Raw genomic sequence first — 22,079 nt, 5'->3', positions numbered from 1 at the left:
CCGCCCCTAGGCAGCGGCGCCAAAATGCCACCCCATTTTTATAAAGTATTTTTATCATCCTTTCATGATTCCAAAAGCTAAGAAATGTGTTGTATGGATACATTAATAACAAAATATATACCACAACAACTAATTTAAATGCTATCTTTATTTCAATAGACAATATTGCGAGTCCACGGTTTCAAATACATTTAAAAATACACTTGACAACTTTCAAAACTCGCGAATCACTGGCAAAAATATTTGGATAAATTAATTAGGTACCTAAGTATGTACCTACCTACCTATAATTCAAATATAGTTCGCAAATCAGCACGTATCATTGTTGGTCATCAAGGAGTGATGTCCAAGGACAACTGAAGTAAACTCGACATCGCGAACCCGACAAAAAATACAGTCCTGTTAAACCTTTTATGTTAAATATTTTGTTTCCAACCAGTGAGCTGAATTTTTTAATAGAAAGATATTTCCGTTATTACTAAGTTTAGGTACCTGTTTCTATATTATATCAAATTATTCTCCTCCCTTCGAGTAACAGCCGCCCGCAAGCGACGCTCAATCTGCTTAACCCCACGGGACGTCACTGCATACTATTCATCGCATGAGCATGCGCTATACCTGCACAGTCTTTCAACATAACTATAATATTAATATGAATGGCAGCCATATAATAAACTAGTACCGCGTTTTCTACATATATAATATTTATACATATATTATAGAAATAGATGAGTGCTTAGCTTTGAAATAATTTAAAAGAATATGGCGGAATGAAGCCTAAAAGTGATCGATTCATGTGACAGTTGTTAGCAAAATTGTTACATTAGATAGATGAAATATCATTATTATTATTTAAATACATCTATTAGTATCAGAATATGTATATCCAAGTCCTATGACAAGAATACAATATGGGTAGGTTTAGTAGTAATTTATTACGATTTATAAATCATGTTTTTACTTATTGTTCATAGATATTGATTGAGGTTTATTTTTGAGTTACGAAATTTGTAACTCACAAGATCATTTAATGAACTTATCTTTTTAGAAAATAATCGATAATCAGGTGTAGATTAAGAGCCTGATGCATGGAATGTCATATGTACAAAGAATAGCGAAATGTAAACAAACACAGTGAGTGTAAGAAGATAGGTGATATTATATTCGCGATTTCTGAATATTCACGCAAACAACAATCAAATATATAACGTCACCTTACTATTAAGACCTCGTAAGACCGATATTATGGAAAAATGAAGTTTTTTCGACAAAATTTAAACAAAAAAACATTTTTAATCACATCAAAACCTCGGTTCTCTAGACTAGTATGCTGTTCATCTATCGACAAATTATAAAAACACTCGTTGGTCTCGTGGTTTCAAACATGGAATTAAAACCTCGTATTTCACAACCAGTATTAGCAGATTCATTGATTAGATAGGTGTTTAAAATATTGTTTTTATTACGTTTTTTCCTTCCCCTCCACATTCTTCTCAAACAGACATACGAGGTTTTAATAGTAAGGTGACGATGATTGCCTTATAAGCATTTATATCATGAATTAAATATGACTAAAATTATTAAATACCTATATATCATTGCATTATTAACAATATTGACATTGACTTTCGTAAATCACGATATTTCAGCATGAATACGCATTTCTTACCATGTCAATAAAATATACAAATCTTGTAAACGTACCTTACTAGGTATACTGACTCAGTGGCGAAGGGTGGAGGTGGGCTGTTGTTAATATCCGACATAAATAGTGGACACTAAATTTTATTGGTCATACATATCTGTTTTCATTGAACTAAGTCTACAATTTACAGGTAGTGATGGTTAGTTTTTAAAATTCGATTAAACCCTGCGAAAACCAAGCCATAATAAATAATAGGCAAAATTTACTCGTCTATATATAAAAAATCTAAAATTATTCCATTAAATCATACATCATTTTCGATATTTTATAGATATAATAATATTTTTTATCTATTATGGTTTGGTTAGGCAGGGCTTAAAAAATCTAAAAAAAACTAACAAACAACATGTGTTGATTCGACGAAAACAAATAAGTATGAATATGAAAGTGTGCACAAGTTTGTCTGATCGTCCAAATCGTACCAAAACTATTTTGGTTTGGTTTAGGCGATGTTTAATTGATTTATAAAAACTAACCAACACAACATGTAAATTGTAGTCTTAGTTCAATAAAAACAAATACTTATGAGTGACAACTTTTAATGTGCACTATTTATGCCGGATCTTAACAGCCTACCTCCACCCTTCGCCACTACTGTATACACAGTATATCGATTATTGATTCACTTAACCACAAATAAATCAATGATTATGTCATTTAATATTTATATTAATGTTTAATTTGAAATTATTCAATTTATATTGCACCATTTGCATACTTTTAATTTTATTAAATCTCGGGAAATCGAATTTTTAAAATGGCAAGAATTGTGACTTTGTATGCAGCGTTGCCTGAATACAATATGACTTTCGCAGCTGTCTTATTTTTATGTATGCATACCACTTTAATGCTTTTTCGATTTAACGTAAAACGACTGTACAGACACGGCGGGTGAAGGAGTGTGTATTATAACCATTGATGATTATAACTTGACATTCCATGCATCTCGGGCTAATAATATTATGATAGGAATTACTATTAGCACTTTTTTGGCTCTTTACAATTATCATTCGCAAATGATATCTTTATACCAGTGGTGAACGGTGGAGGTAGGCTTTTAACATCCTCCACACATAGTGCTCAATAAACTTTGTCAGTTATACGTATTTGTTTTTATTGAAATAAGACTACAGTTTACATTATGATGTTGGTTAGTTTTTTTTTTAAATTCAACTAAACCCTGCGAAACCAAGCCATAATAGATAATAGTCAAAAATACTCGTCTATCTATAAAATATCTAAAATTATGCAATTAAATCACACATAACTTTGAATATTTTATAAGTAGATAGAATAATATTGTTTATCTGTTATAGTTCGGTTTGGACAGGGCTTACTGAATTTAAAAAAAATTAACCAACAATATGTGAAATATATATTCTTAATCCAACATAAACAAATAAGTATGAATGAAAAAGTGTGCACAATTTTGTCGTATTGCCCAAAACATACTAAAACTATTTTGGTTTGGTTTAGGCAGGGTTTAATGGAATTTTAAAAATTAACCAAATTGTGAATTTTTGAATTTGAATTGTGAATGTGCACTTTTTATGGCAGATCTTTACAGCCTACCCCCACCTTTTGCTACTGCTCCAAACTGAGGAGTTTGAAATGCTCTGGGTATTTAGATTATTCTACAAAATATACCTAGATAAACGCATAAGTTGGACAAAAATGTTAAGTATAAAAATCCAACAGTAATTCCTAAAAAAAATCAACTGACGATCAATTATTTATAGTATGTTATATTTCTTGGTATTCTCTTATATTCAATACTTTATAAAGATATTGGTAACAAAATGTTTACATTGTAATATATTGGTTAAGTATTTTATTGAGACTTAGTGGAACATTGAGAAAGTGTATCGTTATATAGAGTAGGTAATTAAGAATATAGACCTTAAGTTCATAGTAAATAGTCAGGATCAGCTAGGATTGTCAACAATATCCTTATTTAAGTATTGAATGGGGTGGTATTAGGTACGTGGAGGGGGCGGAGGGGGTATGGGACGACGCAGGGTAGACTTCCAGGGCTAGGGGGGTCGCGGAGGACGCCTCGGAGGGAGTGGACCTTCGTTTGGAGAGCCGCTGGACGAGGATCTCCTGTCGCCCTCCTAGAATTAGAAATATATAATTTATTAATGAATATTTTGAAGAAAATGATTCCTTTAATAGTGCATTATGTAGTACTTAACCTAAGTAATGTGATTATCGTCAGGATCTGTTTTGTCTTCATCAATAGGTACTGCATTATTAACTCAGGCAACATAATATCGTCACGTCAATACTACAACTGAATAACTCTTATTTGGTCATTGTTGGGAAATGGTAATTTAAACTTTACTTGATTAACATAAATCTAGGCTATAATTATTATATAAAATAAAAATGGAAAATCGTGCTTTGTCTAATTGACAGCAAGTAAATAATGTTCATTTAAATGAAATAATATTGTAGAAATTGTATTGTATTTATTTAATGCATTTATGGTTTTAAAGTTATCTAATATTTGATACAGTTCCCATTAACTACTGACTAACCTAGTTTTATCATTTTGAAGAAAAGGAAATGTAGAATCATATTTAATTCTCAAAAACAGTGAAAATCTAATTGTAGTATTGACGTGACGATATACAATATTACAATTATTTTAGAAATATATATAATATAAATATTTTACTTTATATTAATAATATATAATACATTATACGAAATACAATACAATACAATACAATACGAAATAATAGACAACAAATTAATCATAATTTGTTGTCTATTATTTCGTATTGTTTGCAATACAAATTAATATTGACCTTTGGTAATCCTGTATGAAATATATATCAACTCAAATCACAGAACAGATAATAAATAGAATTCCGATAGGCTATATTCAATACGCTATATTTTGATGCAGGGATTTGAATGTGAGTGTCCAACGAAAATGAAACACGCATTATGCACGTGCAATAGTGTGTGTAATACAACAATATTAAATGAGCGCACAATGCGTAAACCGAGAGCAGTTGTCAGTATTTGACGTATGACGTATTCTTGACACGTGTTTAAGTTTATACCGGATTCTTCCTTACTCGAGATCGGTTACCTGCTACTCCTTACCCATTAGGTAGTTCAGTTCCCATTATTTGATTTATTGAGTTCCCTGTCTCAGATCATTGTAGAATTGATTAGATTGAAATACAAACTGGTATAACCATTATTACATATTTCACTAGTTGGGCTTCTATTATATTTGTACATATTTTTTTAATATAATATATTACGTATTTTTTTTTTAATTTGTGTCATCCGTGCCGGGCCGTAGAAAATTAGCCCGAGGCATGCTGGTTGCACATCACTGATCTAGACCTTTTTATTTGTCGCTAACATTAATCATATTTGCCAAGTCGAACATATTGCGTTTTTATAATGACATATCGAGACTGGGAAGTAACATTGTGTTTTGACCCCTGGACAGTAACATTTTTTACTAATTTCAAAACTATAAACATACTGAGAAGATATATTAATGATATTTTTCTGAAACACTTTTCATAAATTAGTGATTCTGAATAGCCAATTTTTACAGTCGAGCTCGGGTATTACGATCACAGATATAGCGAGATCTCTGATGTAACGAGGAAAGATTCGTTGACATTTTGGTTTATGATTTTCTCCATACATTTATTCATTACAACAAGCTCCTTATCGGATATACCGAGCTAAAATATCGTCAAAAATTTTCTTAAAACTGTTAATGTGTGGATCGTTTAAAAACATTTCGACCCTAAGCAATAAAATCCGACCAGACAGGATGCCGCCGGGTTCAGATTACGTTTATGACACTAGTTAAGTGTCTAAGTACCTACCTAATTGGTATTTTCGCCGACAAGATTGAAAAAGTATCCACGCATATGGTTGAACAAAAATCCAAGGTTTGTGAAGTAAGTAGGTACGCTGGTAGGTATTACAATAAATTCATTACAATAAACAACTTCTTTTGTAGTTTATGAATGCCATATTTGTTTCGGGAAAAAATTCTAATTGTGTATTTTTGTTTGAATTGCGACTTTTTGTGTTATGTGACCGCTCATTTAAAAGTACCTATTATCTGATATAACGCGTAACGCTTATAACGAGCAAATTCAGTCGGTCCCTGTCGGTTTAACTTCCTCGTTAAACAATGTTCGACTGTATTTATTTTCTAAATACATTTATGTAAAGGCTAATTTGTTGGGTGAACATTTTGATTTAATAATTAATTTGAATAAAGGAGTACAATTTATTATAATGCTAACATTTATTTTATTTTGTTCTAATTTCATAATAATTAATCAAATCGAAAATCTCTTACTTGCGATATAATACTGGACCGATTACTTCCTAGATCCAGGTCAGCATTGAACGGCTCGCCAACCTTTTTGGCGGGAGGTTTCGAATCAGAATGGCCATAGCTGGACTCCTGCGAAGAATCACTGAAAAATATAAAAAAAATATATCGTTAAACAGTGTGTTTCAGTGAACATATTATAATGCAGCGATTGTTTGGATTAAGGAATATACAATATTTAACTATAATCTCAATACACCACGTTTTTTGATAAAATATAGTCAAAGAGTGACTTAGAGACGCCCTGCTCTTATTTTCATGTTATAAACATTGTTTAGATTTGTTTTTATGAAGAAAAAAAAACAATTCCTGTATTACTTTCAGTGCGATCGGATAAGGGAAACCTTTGGAGACATATTAACTGAATTGGTGGAGCATTCTAAACTCTAAAATAGGTATCCTTAAAAAGACTTAAAAATCTTAATTGAGATATAAATACATCCATATTTGAGGTGTTAATGATTAAACTATAATAAGTGTACTGATGGTGATGACTATTTTGATTAAACCGATTTCAAAGTTAAATATACGATTAACTCTACACAATTACTTTTTTCAACAAATTGTTGATAATGAGGATTTGTTTTTGACTAATTCACTAATACTATTCCAATAAAAAATATTGTCCATTATCTATGATATGAGGGGTGTATTTTCAAAGTGAACTTATTCCACTACTTGACGAAAATGAGTTATGAATGCCAGAATTTAAAGGATTAATAAGTATTTTTTTTGTATAGATTATAGAACAACCTGATAGCATTCACTCCAGTAGAAAAATCAACTTCAAAATCGGTGTTTGTAACAAAAGTAACTTTTTCAATACAAAAAGCATGCAAGACACTGTAAACAGTTTTTTGGCTTTTGCCAATTTTTTTTTATCGGAAAGACATGACCGTAAACTATACGGTCTCCAATTGTATTAGATCCAATATGAAAATTAATTCAATTTTCATAGCTGATTTTTAGCAAAATTCATGAATTCAAGAATGGAAACCTAACCTAACCTAACAAATAATCCAGTATATCGACTATTTTAAAAATTTGTTTGCTGCTGGCTTCCTGTAAAGTGTAAAACGACCAGAACAGTGTTTTATTTGGTCATGAATGTTATGTCACTACTATAAGACCTAAAGAGGTTGGACACGGTCTTTAATATACGGCCATATATTGCCGATGCAACATTTCACGGTGAAGTGTGACACAGCCAAATGCATACGTACAAGTTTCCGGACACGAGTGTACTCAGATATTTTATGAATTTTATTTATTTATTTAAAAAAGACACGTTATTAATTCAGGACGTTCACAACATGACATTTAGAATAAAACTTACAAGTAATCAGTTAGAGAAAAAACAAGGTAGAGAAAAAACAAAGCAAAAAATATTTTAATACAAAAGAAATGAAATTAAAAAAACAACAATAATTCAAAAAAAAATATAAATTACACAATAAAATAGAATTTAAAAAACTGTGGCGTCGTGTCATAGAAAAGCTTGGCAAACTTTTAAAACTACCCTAGTAGTGCTGGTGTAATTAATTTCGAATAGGACTTCTTATTACAAACGTATTTTCATTAAAAACAACATTTCTTTTTTTATTATTTTTATTTGGTTTCGAAAAACTTCTCCACTGTAATTTTGCAATTTACATATTCCGTTTGCGGTAAAGTACGCCATTTTAATAACTGCTGTAAAGGCCTGAGCGAATTTTCAAAACGCTTTGTGAATATGACAGCTTTATAAATATCATTTGTGGATGGCAATCACCAAGCGCTAACTAAAGACGTCATAGGAACTAATCATTAATTCATAGAGATGTATTTCCACTTAAATTAGACAATTTAATTAATAATACACCCAATGACGATTTTCTTCGTAATGTAAACTATATTAAATTCTACTGGTTGGTTTATTGGGTCTAGGACGATTTGGCGCCGGGACAACTGGACGCCACGCAATTACAACATAAATAAATGTTAGTGTTCTCGATATTTCTATACGGAGTCGAGTCGTGGATCCTGAAGGCAAGAGAACGGAAGGCAATTGATGCCTTTGAGATATGGTGTTGGCACCGAATGCTTTGCATTTCTTGAACGGAGCACAGGACGAACCAGTCAATCATCCAGAGACTGAAGATAAAGGAACGGCTCTCGACGATATGTGTGAGAAGAATTCTGCAGTTTTTTGGACATATTGTCAGGCGCGGACCGGACAACCTGGAGAGACTGGTGGTTTTGGGTAGCCTCCAGGGAAGGCGCAGCAGAGGAAGAGCGTCTGCGCGATGGAGCGACCAAGTGAAAGAGCTGACTGGGGGCACCATCCATTCTGCCCTGAGAGAAGCGGAAAATCGAGAAGGATGGAAAGTCTTGGTCGCTCAAAGGATGGCGAAATTTAAATGTGGTCACGATCCTCAGCCATGAGTGCACGACCAAGAAGAGAGAGGTACTTTAAAAAAAATATATTATTATTTTTATTTATATTTAGATTATTATACGATGATTTAATAGTTGATGAGAATTTAAAAATGCACACGTAAATAATGATTTAATCGTGCAAATGTTTAAGTTCCAACGAAAATAAAGTTTTTTATTTTTATATAAAGCCTTGGGCAAGGTAATTTTCAATCCGCAATAAAAAACATTATGTTAAGAGTAAAATGAATTAAAACTACTAAGTAATAGATAGAAACTGATTAAAACTCCTCGTCTACGTTCTGTATACGTGTCTACGACAGTGCGGCGTCCAGTTGTTCTATTCCCGGTTTATTAGGTTTAAGCTATTTCGGTTGCTACACCATTATCAAGACTATATAAATAAATGATTTGTCTCTGTTTGAGTATTCAACTCACAGAAAGAGACGGAATACTCACTCTCTTTCACTCCAGCAATTATTCAATAGTAATAGCCCAATACTTGAAAACCGTATTAACCTAATTAATTGTAATATTAATACTATCGACCGATAGTTGATAGAATTTAAACTTTAATTATAATGGATTTAAGTTTTGTACAATTCTATTTGTGTAATTTTTTGCGACCCGTGTTTCGCCTTTCGACATCTTCAGGCATTATGTACACTCACCAAATGGCAAATATACACTGAAAACGAATACAATCAACTCTATCTTATATAACAGCCTTAGGTCATGTGATAATATGATATTAATTTTGACATTGTGCGTGTGGTTTGTATAATATGTGTGGTATCGACCATTAGTGGAAAGGGCGGATGTAAAGCAGAGATAAGAAAGCAAACATAGACTACGAAAAATACGATGACACGTCTTACCACTATATGGGAGGATCGGGGTATTTCAATATCCACGAAAATCATGCTTGTGCAAACATTAGTGTTCTTCATATGTTTGTACGATATCCTCATGGACTCTGAAGGCAAGGGAGCGGAAGGCAATTGATGCTTTCGAAATGTGGTATTGGTGCGGAATGCTTCGTATTTATTGGACAGAGCACATGATTAACCAGTCGATCATCCAGAGACAACAGATAAAGGAATGGCTCTCGACAATATGTCTGAGACGAATTATGTAGTTTTTTAGACATATTGTTTGGAGCAACTAGTGGTGGGAAGGTGAAGCAGAGGAATAGTGTCTTTTCGCTGGAGCAACAAAGTGAAAGAATTGAACGGGTGCAGCATTCACTCTGTCTTGAGAGTAGCAGAGAATCAAAAGGGGTGAAAAGACGCTCAAAATGTGACAAAATTGATGTGAATGACTAAAAAGGTAATGTAATTGTATGTATGTGTTGTATGCGTGAAATATTCAAAACTACTTGGAGAATTTTTTGATTATATTACTGCAATGTGCAGCGGGCAATAAATTTATAATATATACTTATAGACATATTGGCAAATTATATTTATGGAGATAGACAACTCAATCCGTTTAAGCATATTGATCGGCGATAATAAATATCCATTTCTCGTAATATCCAATTATGGAAAACTCAGTAAATACTTGACAGCCATGATAATTTCCGCATATCCGTTTTTTCACATAGTCAGCCTATATCCGATGACGTAAACTCCATATAAAATAGCTGACTCAATTATAATATTCAATCATTGGACATGTCACTTGAATATAAGTTCCCGGTCTGATAATATCTCAGTCTCTATATCGCTCGGCACAACATCTCATTCTACCGAGATTCGCACCTCGGAACAGTATCATAAGTATTGTAACATAACTACTGTAATATACCCTTGTACCGACTGTTTACGCTGCAAATAAAACTTACTCCTCCATCCATCGGAGCAACCACCAACTCTCGGCTTCTTCATCCACAACACCATGATACCCACAGGGATATATTATATAATCAGATAAAATAAACGGATATCGCCTAGTACAGGGGTCGGCAGAAGCGGCTCTTAGCATAAACGTTTGCGGCTCTTCAAACATAAACTCCAATTTCAGTACGTTTTCCGTAATGCTTTGAATATATTGTTGCAAGGGAAAGGAAACATCGCATATACATTATTGGAAGAAGTAGAGCCGAATTCAGAAACATTTGTCATAATTAAAATTTCCTTAGCAGAAAACACTATGCAGAAACATTGTCCTTAGTTAATATCATTTCTATTGAAAATAATACCATATATAAAAATTCTCTTTAAAATAAAATATAAAATAAAAGGTAAATTATTTTATAATTGTTGAACGATGACAAAAATATGACAACTGCATTTTATAAATGCAATAACTATAAATACATATTAATATTTAATTATAATACTCTTATGTTTCCGTTATAAGTCATTATACGTGATTCCACAGGCACCGCAAGATATTTTTTTAACATGGTTACACTTGCGTCAAGTGTCATTCTATCACCTGGCATCTTGTATTTCTGCGGGCTGGCGTATAAAAGTAAAATAATATTCTGCAAGTACATGCCAAACGAATTAACACTATCAATATCCATATTGAAATACATTGTTAAATGAATTTGAGTGTATGGACTGTTTTATAGACATGCGAATTTATTTTGACAGCAGCTGTCAGTGGTAAATGGTAATACAGAAGGGGGCGTGTTCATAACAAAAGTAGTCTATGGTTAAGGATTCCTTAATTCTATACTCAGGATTATCTATAGTTAAGTGATGCTTTTCGGCGACAAATCCTTAGGATCGAAATCTTAGATTGTGCATGCCGCTCGTAGAGTGCTTTGAAAATAAACTACAAGTTCTCACCGAAGATATAGAGAGAGGCGAATTACTTCATTTCAAGAATTTAAAACAGTATCGTGACTAAAAAAGCACTTGTTTTGATGCAATTCATTTCAGCAGCGTATTAAGAAAAATGAAGAACAAATTTGGTGAACGTTTTCACCACTTCAGAGCAAATAAGACAACACTAGCTTTTATCGTACGTCCTTTCAAAACAAATGTCAATGAACTTAACTTGATACCGTTCCATACAGATGCTGGTTCACTCCAGATATAGTTAACAGATTTAAAATGCAAGGACAAGTGGAGCAACACATTCACAGATCTAACCAGCCGCTTGGAAGAACTCGAAAGAGAGAAATCCAATTTGATTTCTCTACACAAGTGGACAGCTTTAAAATAACTGCCTAAAATAGAAACAATAATATTTGATACATGGAATAGTTTGCCTGAAATATATGACGCGTTAAAAAATTAGCTTTTGGTATTCTCACAATCTTTGGTTCTACATAATACCTATATGCGAACAAACATTCTCATCTATGAACCAAATAAAAAATAAGCTTAGAAGCAAAATAATGGATAAAAATTTACAATCATGTATTCATTTAAAAGCTATCAAAAGCGATGCATGGACGCCGTTCTAATTATTATTTTAATAAAAAATCTTGAACTTTTTCCCCCTAAAAATCCATAGTATATTACATATTACGGCTCTCTGGTACCTTTGTTATTCTGTTTTCTTGACAATTTGGCTCTTCTCACTTGACAAACTGCCGACCCCTGGCCTATTACAAAGTATTTGTCACTGGTATGAAGTATAAAATTAAACCAAACCGTCAATTTATAAATAAACACAAAAGGAGAGCAACGCGAAAAGTGTCATAAGTCGCTAACTTATTCTTTTATTATTCTAATCTAAACTTCCGAGAAACAGAAGGCATTAAAAAGGGCGTTATGATAACGCCAAAGAAATACAAAAATGTCAGGCCGTTAAATACAAAAGTATTTATGAGGAAACGTAAAGCTTAGTACAGACTGACGCAAAGTTTCCCGCAAACTTTTGCCGCTATATAAATACGCGCGTGAAACTCAACTCATATCCACACTTAGCCGGCTCGCACATCTACGCTCGTCTTGTCTGCAACGTGTCTAATACGTCGATGTGACGTCTTCGTTATTCACAAAACACACGTTACCAAATGGAGCTCCGCACATTGATTAAATGCGTCATTTTAGTTTGAATAAATCAGCAAAATAGTTGCAGAGTCACATGCAACTATTTTCATCCGTCATGCAGCGCTGGTAAAATCCCAAAATGTCGCACTTTCTGATTCATTTTGGTTTGTCGCGTGACGTCACTGTACTCGCATAGCCTTGCCTACACGCACATAAGAAAGATGCATGTTAAAGTATTTAATAAACATGTTAAGTTTTATAAATAACATATGTATTAAAGTTTTGCGTTTTAACATCTGCAATATTTTATTATTTCAAAAAACAAACAATTATTACATCACATTACAATATTACATTGAAAATTATATAGAAAAATAAAATAATTTAACAAAAGGTATAAAATGAAACGATATAAGTACGTAATATATTATATAAAATATAAGATAAATTATAAAACTATTAATATACATGGTTTCCCAAAGTAGGTATATAAAGTACCTCCTACAGTCTCCTGCATACCTCAAGAGAACCTAAAACAGCGACTGCAATACCTTTTTGGATCTCTATACTAATTCACTATTTCAGGTACTCAGTTGAACGACACTCATCTGTTTTATCAGTCCAGCGATGACCGATCTCAGCCACCGTCTTCAAAGTCGACATTCCTAGGGTCCAAATGTTTCGAAATCCAGGGGATAGACAATGTAATTAGGTAACATACATTCGTATTTTTGGCTTTGTTAGGTCTCGTTTACATGATTCACTTTTGACGATCATCGCGGAGGAATCATCCCTAGTGACCCGTGTAAACGCACATTCATCAACGAATCATCGAAAGTGATCATCCGGAATCAAAAGTGAATGAAGATCAAGTGTTTCTACTTTTTGATCACTTTGTGTTCACTGCGGTTGATTCCAAAAGTCCTGCGCATGCGCACTGTACCCCTGAGTACTGTCATCATATTCCCCATGCTATTTCGTCGCATTACTCATGTATATTAATTAGTATATTATTATGGTTTTATCCACTAATGACTTTTTTCCTATTCCTCTTTCTCTCAATGAAATTTCTGCATTCATATAACGATCACAAATTGTTTGAAGTCCAACCTGTAGCGTAATTTCACTTGACGCCATATTGGATGAATTGTGTATTTCACTTTCAGTGGCACGTGAAAACAAAAAATGAACGCCTGCATTCAATTCACTGCCGATGATCAGCCGCATTGACTCGTCTAAATGAGCATTTAGCAATTGAACTAGTCTATCCATCATAGCGGCATTCTAAACCATACATTGCCATTAGTAATAGCATCAAGACGCTTGCCATAATATTTTTATCTTTTTATAAAAAAAAATGTAAATATATTTAGTACATTTGTTTACGGGCAGACATGTATCAGTCTGTACTTGGCTTAAGATATCCAACAAACCAATCTCGTTACATCTCGCAAATGTTTCCTCACTTCCTGCCTGACATGTTTTTCTCGAAAATTCTCTTTTGTGTTGCTTTCGCGAATCGTTTTTCGCATTGTATTTATAAATATCGCGAACATCCGTCGTGCTTCAGATAAAGATTCAATCAAGTCTGCCGGATGTCAAATATCGCTGAGCAAAAATAACATGTTATATTATTTCAGCAGTGAAGAGAATTTGGAAAAAGTAGAAACGTCTGTTATCCAGCAAAAATAATGAATACTTAGACAATAATTATAATATCACCATTTATGAGACTACAACATTTGGCGGTAATGGATACCTCCAAAAACGTTTTAAACCCTGGACGATTCAGTGGCGACTCTTTCTAATCATTTGACCGAGCATTCTTAAGCCTCTTGTGGCGCAGTCCAGTTTTTTCAACCGGTCGCACATACAAACTCTAATTTGTCGATGTACAGTCCTACAAACTTATCTAAAGAACAGTAAAAAATGGAACTACTCACTACCATATGGACGAATGTTAGATTCTGTCCAGTTGCGAGTCTTGATTGGGTAGTTTTTTACTCTGGCTCCCTCATCCATTCTTTAGATAAGTTTGTAGGTCTGTAATGTTGTTGTTGGTGTTGGGTTGTGGTTGTTAATATACGTAATTTAATGTATCGGCGCACACAACATTTTGCGTTCTAAAGTATGCAACATATTTCCAAGGGTGCCATGTAAATTGTACGTAAAACATTTCACCGTGGCACGTTCGCCGTGACCTTTCTTATCGGAAAAAGATGACCGTAGGTATACTATACGGTCTCCAATTGTATTAGATTCAATATGAACATTAATTAAATTTTCATGGCTGATTTTGGCAAAATTCAAGAATGAAAACCTAGCCTAACAAATAATCCAGTAGGTATATCGGCTATTTTCAAAATTTGTTTGCTGCTGGCTTCATTTAATTTTTAAGCTGGGCTTTAATAATAGCACTATAGCAGTTATTGATAAAATACGATAATTTCACTACCACTATTTAGGATATTTTCTTGTTTACGTGTTAAGTTTAACTATCATGGAATCCATAGACTAAAATATAATACAAAATCTTACGCGATCAGAAATGCACGCGCCAAATTTTCAAGGCATTATCGATCAGACACCGTTCAGTAGCTACATTATTTACTTTTTAAGCTGTCGCGCATTTTTAAGCAAGGTGATATAGGTACCTACTGCCAGGGAACTTAGAAATAATGGGAACTGAAATACTTAACGGGTAAGGCGATAGCAGGAAGATTCCGGGTTAAACTTACACACGTGTCAAGAATACGTTGTACGTCGAATACTGAAAACTGCTCTCGGTCTATGCATTTACGCTCATTTAATGTTGGTGTATTACACACACTATTGCACGTGCATAATGCGTGCTTCATTTTCGTAGGACACTCACACATTCAAAAGCCTGCATCACCATGCGGCGTATTGAATATAGCCTATCGGTATTCTATTTATGATCTGTTATGTGCCTACTGCTTATTTTAAAAATTGAGACCCTGTCTGGCGTTATATAATTATGTACTTATACAAAATAATGTTTATTTCTCCCATAACCTTATATTTTCTGTAGTAATGATTAAGGGTAGATGATAGCAGTGCTTGTCTCTTCCAAGGGCAGACAAACGAATATCTTTTTTTCCTAATATGAATTAGTGCATGGAGATAACCAGATTGACTCCAGACCATTGGATTTGTCAGTTCTTAACCGGTCACAGTGGTTTTCCAAGCTCTGTCAGCTTAGCCTAATAGAATCTCCGACTTGCTTATGTACTGAATTGTAGGATGCCGATCACATCCTCTGGGAGTGTCCCCAAATGTCGGTTGAAAGGAAAGATCTTCTCAAGCTGGTCCAACCTTCAGTACGACTGGTCGGCCATTGCAATTTTGTATCTACAAGCGAAAATTTCTCAGCTTTTAAAAAGTTTACGGCATTTTACAGCGAGAAGGTCTTTTTTCATCGAGAATTTACCGTAATACATTAATTATATCGAAGTAGGAATCAGGAAAACTCTCAGTAGCGAAGGGTGGAAGTAGGCTGTTAAGATCCGCGATTAATAGTGCACATTAAGCTTTGTTAGTCATACGTATTTGTTTTTATTGAACTAAGACTACGATTTACAGATGGTATTGATTAGTTTTAAAAAATCGATTAAGCCCTGCCTAAACCAAAACATAATAGTTTTGGTATATTTTGGGCTATACGATAAAATTTTGCACAGTTTTTTATTCATACTTATTTGTTTTCGTTGGATTAAGAATACATATCACACAATATATTATTATTATTGGTTCATTTTCAGTTCAAAATTTATTAAGCAATGCTACAATAGATAAAAAATATTATTCTATCTATAAATTCAATGTATGGTTTAATTGCGTAATTTTAGATATTTTATAAATTAGACGAGTATTTTTTGACAATTATCTATTATGGCTTGGTTTCGCAGGGTTTAATTGAATTTTTTTCTGTGAATTGTGTATTATTTCAATGAAAACAAATACGCATGAGTGACAAAGTTTCGTGTGCACCATTTATGGCGGATCTTAACAGCCTACCTCCACCCTTCGCCAGTGCAAACTCTAACGCACATCAACCATGGTCTTGGGAAGTTGCCCCTGGGACATTTTTGGCACAACTTTGAAGAGCGCTTAACGTTCGTTACACCACTTATATGCTTGCATAACGGGTGTGGAGACGTGGCGGGTGGTGGAGGGAAAAGCAAGTCCATGCAACGTTGGACAATGTAAACCCTTCAGAGGGAGAAAGTAGTCATAATATTATAATAAGCAAACACTATCAAGTTTAAGGATGGTCTTTCAGTTTTCCGGTGATTTCATTTAGCTTAATCGCTAAGTAGATTGCGTGTGTATAGTCGAGAATTTCATAAAACGTCTGGCAAACTTCTTAAACCACAATAACGCACGATGGCATTTCGCCCATCGTGGAAATTACTGACTTATTCCAGGAAACATCAACTACAAAATATATATTTTTTTAATATAACTTTTATTTCTAAATTCTGACTAAAACATTACTTCCTGTAAGTAGGTTACATGTAAGTTCATATTCACGAATGCAGTTCATCGTGATACACTTATTCGTGCGCCGCAGTACGTGAAACATGAGTTTGTATAACATTTTATCAAATGACGAGTTCTTCGTTGAACATTTCACCGCGGCGATAGTTTGCAGATAGTAGTGTTCCAATTAGATTAACCCTAACCTAACTTAACCTAACCTAACCTAGTAAAGACATCTCATAAAATTCTCCACATCTTGTAGCATACATACAATTATACTACACGGTGAAATGCTCAACGAAGAACTCGTAATTTGATTAAATGTTACACGAACTCATGTTTCACGTACTGCGGCGCACGAATAAGTGTCCTGCGGTGAACTGTTTACCTACAAATTTCTGGATACGCTGTAAGTAAGGTTTTGATATTGAATTTTATTCAAATAACAATTATAAAAGATCTAAAATAAGTCACATTGTCGTATAATACATTAATATATGGGTGGTTTACAATAATTATGGATCAAGTCCAATTTTCATAAAAAGCTATTTTTTTTTCAGTGGCTTGATAAAACAGATTTCTATATTGTGTGTTAAAATCACAATCGTAGCTCTACAATTTTCCGCATAGATGGCAATACTAGTATTGATAAAACATAAAATTGAATGTAAATCATGTCCATTTTGACAGTTACTTCAGCAGTACAAAGAGGTAATTGCTTACGGCAATATGCTAATATTAATAAAGCCTGAATATACCTTATGTTTCGACTATTTATTTAAATTGATCCATGTACTATCAAAATATGGTAAGTATTATACAGTGAAAACATTCCTGAATTTTACAAAACGAGTTTTAACTTTAGGTCCAAATATCTCTTTTATGGACTTGATCCATAATTATTGTGAACCATACGTCATATTATGATACTTTCAACAGCCCATGAGGCTCAATGATAGTAGTGTAGTTAAAAGGTAGTGTATTTAGTCATAGCAGAGGAACAATCGCAAACACCCAGGCTTTGATAAAATCACATTAATATAGTGTGTACGGAAAGGGAAGAGCTGCTTAAGTCGGTTCAACCAGCTGTTGGGCCCTTCGGACCGTCCAACTTGGTCGCCACAAAAGCCAATTTTATTGCATTTATAAAATTTGCGGCATCACACTGCCAACGTGAAGATCTCTTCACTTAAAATCTTCGGCAGTTTTGTATTAGCTTTAATTTGTTACTTACTACATTTTTTAATATTGCCTCTACATACTCATCTTTCTCATGGGTACCTTAACTTAAGTATTTGGTCTATTAGTTGGCCATTAGATATAATTAGCATAATATTTAAATGTGATAATTAATTACTAATTATCTGCTCAGCAACGTAAATTCAGTCAAAGCACATTTGAGTGCATGGCGTCATTAATCTTGGGTAACTGCTCCTGAGACATTCCCAGTCATAAAAATAAAAATGATCCTTCACAACCAAACATAGGGTTTCGTGATACGCCCGATTAAGACCAGGTGTTGTGCGGGTCGGATGTGGTTTGGTGGGGCCATTAACTTCAATGTCATTTTTCCTTTCACGATATGTTTTTGTAATAAATTCATGGGCGTCAAGCTTTTTCAGGCCTTCAGTTGAGACAACCTGTCCTAAGAAACGTTCTGTGAACGTGTGGCGCCCCATTGTCGAGCATGTCAATCAGGTCGAGTCCATTATTTCTCATTTCAAGGTCTTCTAGAAGGATTAAGAGGGACGGCACACTTTTGCTTTTCCTGAAAGACATTTTTCCTAATTTCGGACAGCGGTGCTCGTCTAATTGTTGTTTAGCGCACGAGAAAAACAAAATTAGTTTGCTAATAAGGACAAACATCGCCGTTAGTATATAACGACAATACAAATTTGTCCCGTTAGCTATGTACCAATAACAAAAGTATCCGAAACGACGGATAACATAAAACATTAATTAAGTTAGCTTTTATAGAAATGGGAAGATTCGATGCCGACATCTGCACGCCAATTCAACTGGACAAATTTTAACTGAACGATTACCATCTTGACGACAGTTTTTTTTTAGACCATGTCTGATCCTAATAAGATCATAAGAGTGGAGGTTTGTATTAACAGATTTTTTTTTGTTTTTACGAGAAATGGATGTCAGCCACTTTGACAACCTATTAGGTCCATACTCTGACTCAAACACAAATTGAAAAACAATATGTATATTTGTCAGACCCAGGATTCTAACTTTCTGTATTGCAGAAGATGAATTACTAAAAAATTAATAAAAAGAACCAGACTGTCTTGCCATCATTTTTAGGATTTATTTTAGTTAGTATGTATATTTATTTAGTTTGGCTTTAAATAGTTGCCTAGTAAACATGCCATCAGTGACGAAGGGTGGAGGTAGGCTATAGATCCGCCATAAATAGTGCACACTTAACTTTGTCAGTCATACTTATTTGTTTTCATTTAACTAATAATACAATTTGCAGATGGTGCTGGTTAGTTTTTAAAATTCAATTAAACCCTGCCTAAACCAAACCATATTAGTTTATGTATGCTATGGGCGGTCCGACAAAAAAAGTGTACACTTTTTCAGTCATACTTATTTGTTTTCATTGAATTAAGAATTACATATTACGAATGGTGTTGGTTAGGTTTTTAAAATTCATTACCCTGCCTAAAACAAACCATAATCGTTAGAATATTCTTATATCTATAAAATATCTAAAATTTTGTATAGTTTAATGGCATAACTATAGATATTTTATAGATAAACGAATATTTTTTTACTATTGTATACGATGGCTTGGGTTAGGGAACTTTTAATTGAATTTAAAAAACTAACAAACACTATCTACACATTGTAGTCTTAATGCAATAAAAACAAATACATTTGACTGACAACGTTTATTGTGCACTATTTATGTCGGATTTTAACAGCATACCTCCACCCTTTGCCACTGTATCATACAATAGATTTGAATAAATGGTAGTTTAGTTTGGTGAAACTGTTTGCAGATCAAAACTGGACTATAGTATTTTAGGCGCCTGATAATGCCTTCAAATGTGACCTCCCATTATGCCTAAAATGTTAAGGGTTCAACTGCGTATAGTCCCCCCATAATGACGCATCCATGCGAAACATAATCTTTTAGGAAAAAAGTTCTCCAGAAACACGACGTAGATATTCTGTCAGTTCTCGCAAGGACGGAAAACGAAATAATTCACTAAGAGAAGAAAATAAGGGTAGGTATCTGATAGAATTTGTTAAAAACTTTAGTTGAAAATGGATAGGGGATATATTATAGTTCAAAGGAGAGGCAAACACTGAAGAAATCTAGAGGTACCAAATAGGTAGAAAACGTTCGAAATAAATGCGTAGAAAAGTAATGGAATTTTCCTTAATAGGCTTTCATCCAGCAGTGCATTGATGCAAGCTGATAATGGTGTAATGGAACTTTAAATACATGGCCTCCACATCTTTAAGCGGGCCCCAAGCTAGAATCTTCGGTGGGCCCCTTTACCTATCTCTAAGATTAAAGGCAGTGTGACAATCTACTGTTGTGTTCCAAATAGTCTTAAAGGTAATATTTAGGGTATTTTATAGCGATCTGTCGTATTTTGTAATACACCCACTAGAATTATGGAGTTTTCGAATATCGACAAACAATAATCAAAAATTGCATCGCACAAGCGCATATTTTTTAATGTTGGTATGCTTGAAGTGAAATAGCACCGCAGGCGACATTTTTTATGTGTGTTGGCTCACTTGGCTGGTCGATCCTCCACGCCGGGCTCCTTGTGGGGGCCATGTTCAAATATCTTGAAAATACATTATTTATGAAGAATGCTGTACGGGTAATATTTGGCTGCGTTTATCGCGTATGTAGTTTGTATGTGGCGATATGCTAGGTAACCACTTGTGGGTGCGATATATTTAATCGCAATTAAGCTCGTCCAGTGGTTATAGTGTCATATCATGAGGTGTGTACACGTAGTTAGAATCACTTTGCGGAGTATCGCAAAATGATGAATGTACGCGGGTAATGTATGGTGAGACGCGATAAGTAGGCAAAGTAAGAGTGAAAGTCAACGGCACCAGCTAAATGTTGACTTATTCCACTAAAAATGTGCAAACGTCCAGAGTCAAACATGGTAAATGCAGTACGCAAGGTGTGGTTACCAACTGTAGCTATGGTCCAGGAAGTAGCGTCACAACGACAACAAATAGATACCACCACAAGTTGCAGAGCAGATGCTCGTTGCAGGAACGGTCTGGAAATGTGAATATCACGTGGAAACCCTCCATTCCCTGTATCTTTTTTTTGAACAATTTTGTCATAAATTCCTGCGATGTCAACAGGTTATCATGCATGATAATTATTTTTAGTCGTGACTAGGGAATCGAATGCCAGACAATTTTCGACACCTATGAATCCCGGAATTAGTAAACATAATCCCTAAACCTTCTGGGTTGATTTTTTTACCAATCACAATATATTAGTATGTATACAAAATTATGTTAGTGAAGTGTATGTACCTGCACATGTCACAGGGGGAAACGCTGAATGCTCACGGATAATAAATAACAAATTTTGTTGTCATACGCAACGTAAGAACATCTGAAAAACAATAAATTCGTTCATTTAACTAGCTAGACGCCACTGACGTTCTGGCACGCGAACGGCGTCTAACCGCCAGTACCACGGACGTGCAGACAGTCACTTGTTTCTACGCCGAACTTTATGAATGTTATATTTTCTTAAATAAATAAAAAAAAAAAACTATTTTCCTTTCACATTATTATCTATCTATATTACAATATTATTTACTGCATTAAACCCATGTATTTCCAAGATTAAACGTACACAATATTAACATTAAATGTCTTAAATAGTATAAATTATACGAGACATTTTTGACCGATTGTATTAAGAGCATTTAGTGAAACGGCAAATAATTTTCAACTATAGGTGCGACGAAATTTCGGACGCGCTACCAATCGGAGAGCGAAAGTCGAGCTATGAACACGTCAATTTGTTTTGTGATGGCGTCGGGGTAATAACTCTTAAATCGTGTAAAGATGACTAAAAATGTTACTCATTTACTTAAAT

At 34.0% G+C, this 22,079-nt stretch overlaps 1 protein-coding gene across 1 annotated transcript in view; it reads right to left on the bottom strand.

The window, feature by feature from the left end:
- Nucleotides 1-3,008: 3,008 nt before the first annotated feature.
- The window catches only part of LOC147070783 (uncharacterized), a 151,684-nt gene continuing 132,613 nt past the window's right edge, over nt 3,009-22,079 (bottom strand). The window contains exons 4-5 of the mRNA XM_085948798.1: nt 6,057-6,177; nt 3,009-3,819 (exon numbers count right to left, since the gene is read on the bottom strand). Coding sequence (XP_085804924.1) covers nt 3,739-3,819; nt 6,057-6,177 — 202 coding nt within the window. The 3' untranslated portion in view covers nt 3,009-3,738. The remainder of the gene's footprint in view (nt 3,820-6,056; nt 6,178-22,079) is intronic.

The sequence above is a fragment of the Rhyacophila brunnea genome, unplaced genomic scaffold (assembly GCF_057557595.1).
Source record: "Rhyacophila brunnea isolate RB1 unplaced genomic scaffold, BYU_Rbru_1.0 scaffold_21, whole genome shotgun sequence".
Taxonomy (NCBI): Eukaryota; Metazoa; Arthropoda; class Insecta; order Trichoptera; family Rhyacophilidae; genus Rhyacophila; species Rhyacophila brunnea.
Note: the sequence above shows the minus strand (reverse complement) of the source record. Positions and strands in the feature narration are given on the sequence as shown.